The sequence below is a fragment of the Maniola hyperantus genome, chromosome 3, assembly GCF_902806685.2.
Source record: "Maniola hyperantus chromosome 3, iAphHyp1.2, whole genome shotgun sequence".
Lineage (NCBI taxonomy): Eukaryota > Metazoa > Arthropoda > Insecta > Lepidoptera > Nymphalidae > Maniola > Maniola hyperantus.
The window spans coordinates 5,894,341-5,908,452 of NC_048538.1; the positions used below are offsets into that span (position 1 = coordinate 5,894,341).

The 14,112-nt window shown below is 35.0% G+C and overlaps 1 protein-coding gene across 1 annotated transcript in view; it reads right to left on the reverse strand.

The window, feature by feature from the left end:
• The window catches only part of LOC117996354 (ras-related protein Rap-2b), a 38,107-nt gene extending 24,546 nt beyond the window's left edge, over positions 1-13,561 (reverse strand). Inside the window, exon 1 of the mRNA XM_034984414.2 lies at positions 13,375-13,561. Coding sequence (XP_034840305.1) covers positions 13,375-13,484 — 110 coding nt within the window. The 5' untranslated portion in view covers positions 13,485-13,561. The remainder of the gene's footprint in view (positions 1-13,374) is intronic.
• Between the last annotated feature and the right edge of the window lie 551 nt (positions 13,562-14,112).

Consider the following 14,112-nt stretch of genomic DNA (forward strand, 5'->3'; position numbering starts at 1 on the left):
AGAATAGGGAAGCCTCTAGAAGTAAGTCTAGCCTTTTAAGAGCTGGGAGAAACGTGGAGCCATGGTGTGTAACACCCTATGGTAACATCAATGAATATGAACTCCTTAAACTTTTTAATCAAGGGCAAGTGATACCACTTGCCATAAATGAAAACCTGCTTGCAGAAGGATACTCAGTTTTAAAACTTACGGTCTGCCCTGAACTATGACTACAAGGTTTAAAATATTGAGTCTACAACCGCTATATTTACAGCTCGCATATGGGTACTAGACTTTACGCAGTCTGTCCTTTATTATCAGTTTTATAGCGCAATAACAATTGGCAAGCATTTTATCTGTTCGTGAATTAGCCCGTATAGGCTCGTCATCAATAAGAATGAGGTAACTCTTTTATGTAGGTGACAATTATCTGTTGGTACTCGTATAAACTCCTATGTACGTGATAAATGTAAGGTTTTTACTATATTAGCCTACTATCAATTAGGAATGAGGAGATCCATAGGAGAACAAGAGTAACAGACATAGCTCAACGGGTTACGAAGCTGAAGTGGCAACGGGCAGAGCACAGATTTGGAAAAACCGATCGACGCGACGTCGGGGTTCCAAGTTTAAAGCGCAGCAATAAAATCTATGCCCAGCGGTGAACGTCTATCGGTTGACAATGATGATGATAAATAGTTTGTCTTGGTTGTTTATCAGAACCCATATTAGATCACTAGGTACCCATATTATCACTACTCATATTATAAATGTGAAAGTGTGTTTAATTATTATCTCCACTGTATCATCTTACAAATTAACAATTTGACCATCAGTGAGCCAGTCCAGTGAGTGAGTCCAGGGCATCAGCTAGACAGCTAGTTTCTTTTTCTCTACATCGGTTGACAATAGTTTGCATTCCGATTTGCAATACTATAGGTATATCTATCCAGAATAGTAGGTAGGTATATTGCTCAGTTTCTACATCTTTACTCAAAATCGAGCCACTAAACTCCGAGACAAACCTTGAGTCTAATTTCACATGGGCGAAACCGAGGACGAAAGAAAAGTTATTTATATTAAAAATGGCTCATTTCTACTTTATATTCCTACTTAATTGCTAACTATTGACCCGCAGCGGCTTCGCCTTGGTAGCTTATTATTACCCTAGGTATCTCTAATTTTTTGAAAATAAAATATAGCCTTTGTTACTCAGGGATAATGTATAGCTTTCTACTAAAGAAAGAATTTTCAAAATTTGGTTCAGTGGTTCCAGAGATTACCCCCAACAAACAAACTTACAAACTTTACTTCTTTATAATATTAGCATAGATATGTTTTATTGCTTTTAAAAGGATTTTTTATATTATTCCTCAAATAGCCTTTTTTAGGCAGCGTAACATTAGTTATGTCTGAAGTCTGAACCACTTGGCGTAGAGATATTTATGTCCTGACAAATTTTTACAAACTCGAATATTAATTTTATCCTTTTTCGAGCCGCAATCCTTTCTACTTCATGATTTATTGTGGCTATTAAATTAAAAGGTGAGGTGAAAAAAGGGATTTATGGCTATTTATGTTACAACTACGTTGCGTGCTAACACAGATCTAAAAATCTAGCTAGGATAGCCAGTTCTTGATGTTGCAATATTTTTAGGGATCACTTTGTTGTCTGTCTGTCTGTCGTGTCTGTCAAGAAAGCCTATAGGGTACGTCCCGTTGACCTAGAATCATGAAATTTTGGCTGGTAGATAGGTCTTATAGCACAAGTAAATGGAAAAATCCGAAAACCGTGAATATGTGGTTACATCACAAAAAAAATTAAAATGTGTTCATGAACAAATAATTAGTATTTTCATGGTAAGATTAATACTAAGTGGGGTATTATATGAGAGGGCTTAGAAATATGTAACTCTCTACTAGAGAGTTACATATTCCTAACTAAAATATAACTCTCGACTAGAGAGACATATAATACTTACACCACTCACTGGTTTTAACCATTTTAGCTTCGTTCTTGTTTCTAATTCAAGTAGGTAAGTGTAAATGCGAAATTGTTTTATAATATAAGTCCCGCAAATTGCTATTGCGCTGGAACTATGTCTCATTAACATCGAAATGACGTCATTTTGACGTCAGCCGAAATAAAAATATACCATCAGCTCGAAACGTTAGTCTGGTGCTAACTACTGAATGGCGGCCACGCGCATTAGCAATTTGCGGGACTTATACGACAAACTAAGGTAAACCCAGGTCAAACTGAAGTCCATCAACTGCCCCGCCACTTGAGTCTAACAATACCGGTCGTAATGGCAACTGTTAGAACTTTAAGGTATTTTGTTAATAGCGTCTAAAATAACACCGACCCGCCCTTAATGGGTTTCAAAGGTCAAATGTCAGAGCTTTAATATAAAAAGTACTTAATCCTCCCATTTTAAACAAATAAGTACTTTCTGTCAGTTCTGGCTGCATAGTAACCATATTGTTACCAATTTTATTGAAATACATTTGGAGAGATCATATTTACATTATCTTCTATATATATAAAATTCAAAGTCCTGACTGACTGACTGACTGACTGACATAGATATCAACGCACAGCCTAAACCGCTGGTCCTAAAGACATGAAATTTGGAGGGTCTATTCTTTGTGAAGAGTAGGTATCCACTAAGAAAGGATTTTTCGAAATTCCACCCCTAAGTGGGTTAAATGGGGGATGGAAGTTTGTATGAAAGTCGGTCATTTTTCAAGTTATTTGCATGAAAATTGGTATTTGGGTTTTCGGTCACAAATGAAGAAATACGTATTTCAGGATTTTTGGAAAATTTGCCCATAAGGGTGGTAAAATAGGGGATGTAAGTTTGTATGTGAAATCAACGCACAGGCTAAACCGCTGGTCCTAAAGACATGAAATTTGGAGGGTCTATTCTTTGTAAAAAGTAAGTATCCACTAAGAAAGGATTTTTCGAAATTCTACCCCTAAGTGGGTTAAATGGGGGATGGAAGTTTGTATGAAAGTCCGTCATTGGTCAAGTTATTTGCATCAAGGTATTTGGGTTTTCGGGCACAAATGAAGAAATACGTGTTTCAGGATTTTTGGAAAATTCGCCCATAAGGGTGGTAAAATAGGAGATGTAAGTTTGTATGGGAAAGTTTAAATTATTGATATTACAATTGACTTGAAATTTGGAAAGTAGGTTTTTTCTTGAGGTTAGGTGTCAGCTACGAAACGACTATGAGAACCCCCCCCCCCCCTAAAGGAGTGAAATGGGGGTTGGAAGGTTATATGTGTTATTCGGTGCTGTTCAGAGTGCGTGTCCTGATGTTATAATGTTTGTTTCTGAAAAAAATGCCATTTGTTTCCTGTAGGCCACGCGGGCAGAAGCTAGTGTCAGTATATTGTTTCATCCTCATGGATGTACGAAATGATATTTCTTAATCTAGGTACTAGTACATACTTCGTATTTCTATGTCCATACTTCACAGAAAGTTTAAAAATTCTGGTCATTCAGACTTTTAACTGAGGGCTGATTTTTTAACCGTCAAGTAGGTAAACTTATCAAAACTTCGAACTTATTCGTCAATTAAACATTATTATAATATGCGATTGAAAAAATCGTTTAATAAAACCGCCACATGCACAAATCTTTCTATGACTAAAGCGAATAAAACCTAGCAGTAAGTACCTATCCAAGTATAGCATTATATCTTCTGTGGTAGTAGTAAGTGTATATAGATATCCAATTTTATTTTTTATATCCTTAGATATAACAGGAGTAGTCGTGGGCAAATTCAAAAGGATAAACACAAAATATTATATGAATCGCAAATGCTTACAATCCCTATGAAAAATATTTTCATAGAAATATGAGAGAAATAAATGTTTCCTTTTAAATTACAGCATCAAAACAATCGAATAAAAAGCTTTGGACTCGGAATCGAATAAAAGTGGGTGCGACGTTGCTTTTATTAGGAGAGGACTGACTAAGCGATACTCAATGATCATCGTGTAAAATGTTTCACACATAACTTATAAATAGAATCGGTTTATGTTAGCAATTTTATAATAAACGTTTTTAGGAACGAAGGTAAATAGGGATAGCCAGTTCTGAAGTAGTGATATTTTCCGATAAATAAGTCATATTGTTACTTTTATTAAAAGGAGTATATTTGGAGTGCCCTTTACACAAGCGAAGTTTGATTCTTCTATTAACCAATCAAATCAATGCCTAAGTAAATTTGTTTCCGAGCCCCCACGTCGGACACATGCGGTTGACGCTATACATTTTCATAGCGTTTAGCAAACGTACCTATTGACCTCTACGCAAGGAACCCAACAATATCGCGAGGCAAGTTCTCAACTGGAACCCTCAGGGCAGGAAAGCATGGCCGGCCTAAACAAAGGCGATGCACTATGCTGGCGGAGATGGGGAGGATATATATAACATGAAATGAAGTCAAGGGTAAAGCCCAAAAGCGCTCGGGGTGTCATAATATTGTGAACGCTCTCTGCCCCATTGGGAGGATTTATCCCCTAAAACCGTGAGCCACGACGCGTCTGTCTTGCACGTCAGTCGCTTCGGCCGCGACCCACGGAAGTCTATAACTATAGTGTATTGTATGTATGTATGTATATACTTTATTGCACCACAAAAACACAAATGACAGGTTACAAAAAGAAATCTTAATAAGTAGGTACAAAAAGGCGGTCTTATCGCTAAATAGCGATCTCTTCCAGACAACCTTAACGCTAGGGAAAAAACGAACAAATGGACAATGGGAGGTGGTGTAAAATAAACCTAAATACCAATAGCTAAATAAACTAAACCATATAATAAGAATATAAAATACATATTGTTAATACACTAATACATACAAATAAAGTATAATAGACATACATAAGACTACATAGATATATATACACATATAGTTTTAAATAATAAACTATGCCGTTGCTGATATGATAGATGATATCATATCATGATAGCAAAGAGATAGGTAATGATCTTTGACGTCAATTTTAAGGGATTCAGCACGATGGATTTGCGAGGGAAGCTCGTTCCATAAACAGATAGCAGTGACCGTGAAGGAATTCTTAAGGTATTGTCGCGTCAGTCACGGCGGGTCCGTCATGCATTTCAGTCGCTTCGCCCGCGATCCACGCAAGTCTGTACCTTTACAGTGTACCTTTACTATTCACTAATTTTTACTCAGGAGCCAGGACACAGGGCCTTGGGACATCGCAGTAAGTGTGCGCGAAGCAGGTCCAAACTGCTGAGCTTGACGATGGATGTGGACTGTGGAAACGCTCGAAGCCGACAAAGTCCACGATGTACTTAGATTTAAAAGCTCTATGAACTTTACTTCAAAGAGGATAATTAACAAAGATTTGTTATAAAATTCTTTGTAAATTTCTCTAATACAAAGTTAGAAAGAACCTTATGAAGTTGAACTTTAATAAACACTTTGTTCACTTTGTTTTTCTTCAGAAACCTGTACAAAGTGTGCTCTTTCATTCGGTTCTTTGCGCTTTCGTTGGAAAGGAAATTTGTGAAAACAATAGAAAACCATGGGTCAGCTTCGTTTTTTATTATTTTTAACTTCATTTTTATATATATGTGGTTCTTAATTTTGACAAAAACTCTATATTTTATTCAACAATCTAACCATCTATTGAAGTGATTCTTATCAAATTTCATTCCCATGGTGACCATTCAAATTAGTCAGTCAGTCTGGTTTCCGGTCGGGCCATAGTACGACTACAGCGCTAGTAAAAGTCACCGACGACATTCGACGGGGCATGGATAATAAACAGCTCACTGTGTTGGTATTGCTGGATTTTAGCAATGCATTTAATTCCGTCGATTTTGACATCTTGCTGAGTCTGTTACGTTCCATTAACATATCTCCATCAGTGGTTGGTTGGTTTCAGAGTTACCTCAGTGGGCGGCGGCAGCGTATTCGCATCGAAGGTATGTTTTCATCTTGGTGCGATTTGCGTGCTGGGGTTCCTCAAGGTGGCGTGTTGTCTCCTTTACTCTTTGCTATCTTCATTAATTCAATTTCCCAAATCATTACTTCTCTCTATCACATGTACGCAGACGATCTCCAAGTGTACACTCAGTCAACTCTCGAAGACTTGCCCTCTGCTATTTGTACTATTAATAGGGACCTGGCGGCTGTCAGTGAATGGAGTAAGAGTTATGGTTTAAAAGTGAATCCTTGTAAATCCCAGGCTATTATTATTGGTGGTGCTGGCTTGATTTCGAGGGTTGATTGGGATAATCTACCAATACTTACATTAAATGGTGTTGTTATACCTTATAGTGCTACTTTGAAAAATCTCGGTGTCTACTTGGACACTACTCTCTCGTGGTCTCATCAATTAAAGGAACTCAGTAGAAAGACCTTTGCTGCCATGGGTTCTCTCAGGCGCCTACGTTCTTTGCTTCCCATTCCTACTAAGATTATGTTAGCTCAATCTTTACTGCTCTCTATTCTCGATTATGCAGACGCAAGCTACATTGATTTAACCGAGGACCAACTTAATAAACTTGAGCGAATTCAAAACCTTGCTATTAGGTTTATATTTGGCTTGCGCAAATATGACCATGTCTCCGAATTTCGTTCAAAGCTCAAATGGTTACCCATTCGCTTTCGCCGGAATCTGCACATTGTTTCTCTTCTGTACTGTGTATTGTTCAATCCAATGACTCCAAGTTATTTAAAAGAAAATTTCAAATTTCTAGGTCATGACAGACCAGATAGAGTTTTACGATCAGCGGGAAAACTCATTCTAGCGCCACCTACACATCGGACAAAATACTTTAAGAATTCCTTCACGGTCACTGCTATCTGTTTATGGAACGAGCTTCCCTCGCAAATCCATCGTGCTGAATCCCTTAACAAATTTAAAATTGACGTCAAAGATCATTACCTATCTCTTTGCTATCATCAGTAACGGCATAGTTTATTATTTAAATCTATATGTGTATATATATCTATGTAGTCTTATGTATGTCTATTATACTTTATTTGTATGTATTAGTGTATTAACAATATGTATTTTAAATTCTTATTATATGGTTTAGTTTATTTAGCTATTGGTATTTAGGTTTATTTTACACCACCTCCCATTGTCCATTTGTTCGTTTTTTCCCTAGCGTTAAGGTTGTCTGGAAGAGATCGCTATTTAGCGATAAGACCGCCTTTTTGTACCTACTTATTAAGATTTCTTTTTGTAACCTGTCATTTGTGTTTCTGTGGTGCAATAAAGTATATACATACATACATACATTAGTAAAGGTACTCGATGCAGTTGTTTGGTACACGTGTTTGATATCCAAAATTGTATATCGATTTTAATAAGTAAATCAATAATAATTATTATCTACCTGTTCCTGTCTATAAATAATTTTTAGATCACAAATGAAAAAAAAAACCGGTCAAGTGATAGTCTGACTCGTAAACGAATGGTTCCGTACCATCCTACAAGATATACCTAATACTTTTATGCCGAACACGGCAAGTTAATGACGTACAGACAGACAGACAACAAAGTGATCCTATAGGCTTCCTTTTTTCATTGAGGTGAGGAGGGACCGAACCCTAAAAATAACAATTTAACCAAATGTTTATTATATTACGCTATATTTCGACTTAACGATTACAAGGAATTTCTTTTTTCCGTGAAACTATGAATCAGCTGCTGCTGCTTAGCTTATTATTTTTCGATTCCTATAAATTGTTGCAACATTTTCCGTTCAAAGGTTTTCGCTGGAAGGTTTTACTTGTTATGTCAAACAAGCGATTTAATGAAGCGTGTCGATGGACTCACGCCACGAGGCGTAAAAAGGTATAGGTATTTATGGAAATAATATAATTTTATACTTTACTTATTTACCTAAATGATAAATCAACGGCCAGAAGTTTTCCCGTATTTCACAAAATCCTTCTCTAGCATACAAAATCGTGGTTGCAACATTCCAAAGCTTGAGACGTGTTAGTTCGGGCTCTGCGTTAATACGTTATATTTTGGTCAAGCAAGTTAGATTACAGATGTCTTACAATAAAAATGTGTGTTTATTTGATATCTTTTACGGACAATCTCTAAACCCGCATAGTTTTGATTGAAGTTATAGTAAGAGTTTAAATGCATACCATGATGAAATAGAACATACTCGTAATATGAAAATGCTACAAGATCTTTTTACATCTGTATTACCTGTTATGTCCCAAAGCAACCACGATCCAAACTTCATAGTTGCTGATAGCTCCTATCTGTGTTGGGGACAAGACGCAGAGACAATTTCAGCATTTATAAAATAACGAAGGTCTGGCACGCGCTGGCTCTTTGTCCATCATACAGTGGTCTTCATAATATTAACAAACGAAATTTCTTTTACAGCCTGGTCTCGAAAGAAAATGCAGAAATTTTACTCGAGTGAAGTCGGAGCTGGTCAACTAGTAGGCAATAATAGGAATGTAAACTACACAAAGTAAAACGTAAATTCTATACTTTTCGTTTTTAAATTATAAGTAGTCTGTCTTAATTGTGAGTGATTGCCAAGTGATACGTGGGGAAAATATAAGCTTAAACAGTTTTATGGTAGAGTTTCGCGAACGTTTTAATTAAAAGTACCCATCAAAGTAATGAGAGCGCAAACATTGTTTGGGGCGAAGTGTTAGTAAAATATTTATGAAAAACACCCTTTCGAAGACGTTTGGATCTTTTATAATTAAGGTTATCTGTGATGAACTTAGACGATGTTAATAATAATATTTTTGGTGTCAACGTTCCATGAAAAATGTATTTACTAAAAGTGAACTACTAAATACAAATACTACTCAAATAGTTCAGAAAAGTTGCCTGGGACTTTGTCCACTCAGACTCAAAAACACGCACTCTGGAAACAATGATAATTTAAAAAGTGTTTAGTTTATGACAACGTTGCAAATAACCACATGAAAAAATAATTTAATAAAATATAAAACTGAATTGACTATTTAAATAATTATTTAAAAATAATAAGAAGGATTTTTGTGTATTATTGCAAAAGCTTATCACAGCTGTAAATAATATTAACTATTATTGTTTACAGATTTAAATCTAGCGAACGCTAAAATGGTTGTAGAGAAAAGAGAAAACAGTACAATGGCGAGCTTTTAATTAAAGTTATTGATGGAATATCGACGTACACAATATGCAACGAAGCGAGGCAATTATTTATACTGTTTATACAATAGGTTGGTAAGAATAATTAAAAGGAATATGATTGTTTTAATAATAATTAAATACCTTTATTTTGTTTGAAACACGAGATAGAAGACAGTGAATGATCAAATCTAGAAATACGAAAATTTGATTACACATCTAAATAACTGAATAGAGAACTATTTTTGTTAGTCAACATTGGCCTAAGCCAGGCAATCTTGACTAACAAAAACGGTTCTCTCGCAACAAACTACTCGACACTTATTTTACGTCAAGAATGCACGTAGATTTTTTAGGAGATATTTGATTTAGCTTGAGATATATCTTCTGCATAGCTTGAAAATGGCAAGCAATTCCTGCCGAAACCAGAAGAAAATACAAAAGAAAAGACATGCTTTCAGCTCCTTTTTTATAAATTAGCTCTTCAAAATTTATAAATATAAAAAAACCGGCCAAGTGCGAGTCAGGCTCGCGCAATGAGGGTTCCATACTACAGTCGTATTTTTTCGACATTTTGCAGGATAATTCAAAAACTATGATACATAAAAATAAATAAAAATCTGTTTTAGAATGCACAGGTGATTTCATATGATACCCCACTTGATATAGCTATCTTACTTAGAAAATTGAAAATACTAATTATTAGTTCATATGAGACCACAATTTAAATTTTTTTGTGTGATGTAACCACAAATTCACAGTTTTCAGATTTTTCCCCAAATGTCAGCTATAAGATCTACCTACCCGCCAAATTTCATGATTCTAGGTCAACGGGAAGTACCCTGTAGGTTTCTTGATAGACCGACAGACAGACAGACAGACAACAAAGTGATCCTATAAGGGTTCCGTTTTTCCTTTTGAGGTACAGAACCCTAAAATATACATGCATGTTTATTTTTTTCATCAAGGGATCACAAAAAGCTCTTTACCTCGATAGTTTTAATTTATTCGAAAGAAAATTTAATATAGAGCGCTTAAAGCGCGGTTTGATACACAGGATTAGTCCCTCGTCAAGCGCTACAGTTGCAGACTCCAGTAAATCCTAACTAAGTAAGAAGGGCCAGTGAATTATATTAGTTGAAGCTTCTAGCAACTCTCATAGAAGCCTGGCTTAAAATGTTTGTCGAAGTACTTACCTAGTAATGCTAAATTATATTTTGATATAAATTTATTAAAAACTGTCATTATCATATACTAGTTATATCTACTAATACTAGTTTTTTATAATGAATATTTTTTCTTAATAACATAATATTAATTATAAATATTAAATAATGATAATTAAATTATTATCTCTACAAAAAATACATAAATATTATCATAATAGGTGATAGGTGTAGTAGAAAGTTATTCCATTTACTAACTGTAGAACTAAGTATTATATTATTATTGTTAGTTGGAAATTCCCGTCGTATATCTCCAAATATCTTCATCAGATCTTCAATGAATGTAAATAAAATAAACTAGTCGGTATACTATTTTAAATATTATAAAATAAAGAATTATATAAACGAAATAATTTCTGCAGAACTACTTACCTAGTGTAACATCGCTAAAAATAAGAACTACTCGTCGAATTGAGAATAAAACACAGACAGTTTTATTTAACCACTAGTTAGGCACGTGTGTGCGATTCTATTTACAAATATAATACATAAATAAAATATTTTGTAATATAAATTACTATAATCTTCCTCGTGAGATATTTAAAATAAATAAGTAAGTAAATCTTTATTAAAAATGTTGATTTTTTTTTTTTCGTACAAAACTACTTATTTGTACATACGTACATGTACAAATAAGTATAATAGAAAAAGACTTCTAGACACTTATTATGAGTCCAATTTTATTAAATCGTAGAACACTTTTGCCAAGTATCATAGAATCCGGGGAAGTCCGTAGACCTACAAAGAGTTTACATCGTAGATCCCTATGCCAAGTATCGTAGAAACCGTAGAGGACCGTAGACCTATAAAGAGTTTACATCATAGATTCCTACTACTACCATTTATCGTAGCGTCTGTAGAGGTCCGTAAACCTACAAAGATTATAAATTATAGGTCCTTATTGCTAAGTATCGTAAAGACCGTAGACGTCGTAGACATACAAAGAGTTTACATTTTAGATCTTTATCGTCAAGTATCGTAGAATCCGTAGATATCCGTAGACGCATAAAGAGTTTAGGGAAGGGAGATTTGTCCGGAATTTACGTGGATGAAGTCGCGGGCTTTATGTAGTTATTACATCTATTAATTGAAATGCTGAACAACCTTCCAAACAACAATTGAACATTCAATCGTGCAAAGCAAAGGCAACTCAACAGGTCTTTTGCTAAAGGCTGAGGAGGGCTGAGGCAGCCCGCAAGATATATTTCACGAAGATTTCAAAGTGCTGTCGGATAAATACACATACCTACATATTATTTTATTCCAATTATACCCCAAAACAATTATACCTATTCATTTGTTTTTGGGACTCTCTAGTGAATAGGTGTAACACTCTAGGTTCTGGATTAGTTTCCATATTGCAAAAATAATACATCCCATGAAACCTAAATATAGTTGTGTATAGTAAAATCTGAAAGCTGGGATAGCCCAGTGGTTAGGACGTCCGCCTTCTACTTGGAGGTCGGGGGTTCGAACCCGGGCACGCACCTCTAACTTTTCGGAGTTATGTGCGTTTTATGAAATTAAATATCACTCGCTTTAACGGTGAAGGAAAACATCGTGAGGAAACCTGCATGCCTGAGAGTTTTCCATAATGTTCTCAAAGGTGTGTGAAGTCTACCAATCCGCACATGGCCAGCGTGGTAGACTATGGCCATAAACCCTTCTCACTTTGAGAGGAGACCCGTGCTCTGTAGTGAGCCGGCGATGGGTTGATCATGATGATGATTATAGTAAAATCCGAAATAAATGTGAAAGTATGTCTGTCTGTCTATCCGTTAACTTATTGTGGCTCAGCCGATGATAAAAGTATACCTACCTTAATTTGATGTACGGGTGGATGAAGGGTGGGCTGGAAGGGGAGAAGGTGGCAGGAACCCTAGTTAAAATTTCATAGCCAGGAAAATAGTTTTTGGATGGTTAAATAAAGATGTTTTTTGTTATCTTTTGGGTGATGTAGTAGACTATTCTAAGTGTGCTACGCCAGAAGACTCGCTTCGTCATCTCTTCATTCAGCTTCACTTCATTCAAGACCTCCTTCGCGAGTTCCTTTGCGCTTTACAAAAAATCATTAGTATAGGACAGGCCCCGACTACGTGGGGTTGGGGTGTTTGGATTTTGTTTACCTTAAGCTTAATAGAACCTTTTTATAAGTAGGTAGGTACAGAACTTTTTGCACTTTTAGCACTTAGCCCTAACTTTTTAGTTGCAGCTCTTTGACTCTACAGTCGCAAAACTAATTTAAAAAGAAAGAAAATTACAAACTCCGTTGCCAGTCCGTTGTCAGTATATTTTCAGTCTTTTACGTAAATTTTATGTTAACTTAAACATTTTAATTAAAAAAACTCCTAATAATATGAGTTCTTTCGTCTTAAAATTACAAAGGATGATACGTAAAATGCAAATAAACCTTTTCCTAGTGAATGATACCGCATTATGAATATTATAGCTCACGCTTTCTAGACTCAAAGTTAATATAAAATAAATGATTTAAGAGTACTTTTATAACTATTTATATCAATACAAAAATATATATATATATAGTATATACATACAGAAAAAACTTATCACTAAAAAAATTATATTTACAAAAATGATTTAAGATAGGTACCTGCTCTAATCGAATTAGCGGATATCTTTTCTAATAAAACGGTAAAACTTTTTAGATTAAAATTAGAAACTCTCTTAAAACGAGCAATTTACTTAAATTAATTTAGATAATTGCCTAAACTTTGATCCGGTTTGAGAAGATTACGATCGTTTTTGATGTAGTTAAAAAAACAAGCAAAAATATTATAGGTTATATTATAGGCTTGCTATCTTTTAGAAATCATTCACAGTAAAATTATGATTTTCAATTTTTTTTTATTCTTTACAAGCTTAAACTTGTTGCGGGTAGTATAAAACTAAATGTATTTTAATTGGCATTGACATAAATTAATTATAAAAATGCAAAATGAAAACAATTACAATGTTGATATTTATAAAATTTACTTTTGCTTAGGCATTGTTTACCTGTGTGGCCGGCTTTCATCTTCGGATTCCTCTTTCAAAAAAGAGGGTTGCAAACTGAACCGCCTTCGGAACTGGTGTCTTCCCTTCATATTGCACAGTGGAAAGTCCATTTAGCACATAATACTGTCACTGTAAAATATACACGTTAAACACCGATATGAAACTATCCCCCTACTGTTTACGTATGCAACCGGGAACGGTCGAACGGCGAATGACGACCGGGAGGCTTGGGGTAACGTCTCGCCGCGCTTGAAAAATAAAGCCTTTACCACAAGGACAATGATATCACAAACTTTTATTAGAGCACAGAATAAATACATCATAATTTTGCGCTTTATTTATGAACCCAACTTGAATTAACGAGGATTAAAAAGTTTATGAATAATACGCAGTTTAGTGTCCTTTTACCTTCGTGACATATTTTGTAACAATCGATTTTCACATGGTTTTATCGTGAAAGTTATCAGATCAGGGCGTAGATTACGATTGCCTCATTTTGTAAAAACATGTTGACATCCAAGTAGAGCTTAAGGTGTGTTCTACGTGAATTTGCTAAAAACTCACGTATAAAAACATAATATTGAAAAATTTAGTTTTCTGTTAATGTATCGAACTGCGTCTGCATTCTAACATGATGTGTTAAAGATGAACTTGTTTGATAATTCATATCCTTTGACATATTCCTAAATCTTGAAATTAGTTAAAGAAAGTGGACTAAGCCACCATGATCCAAACTTT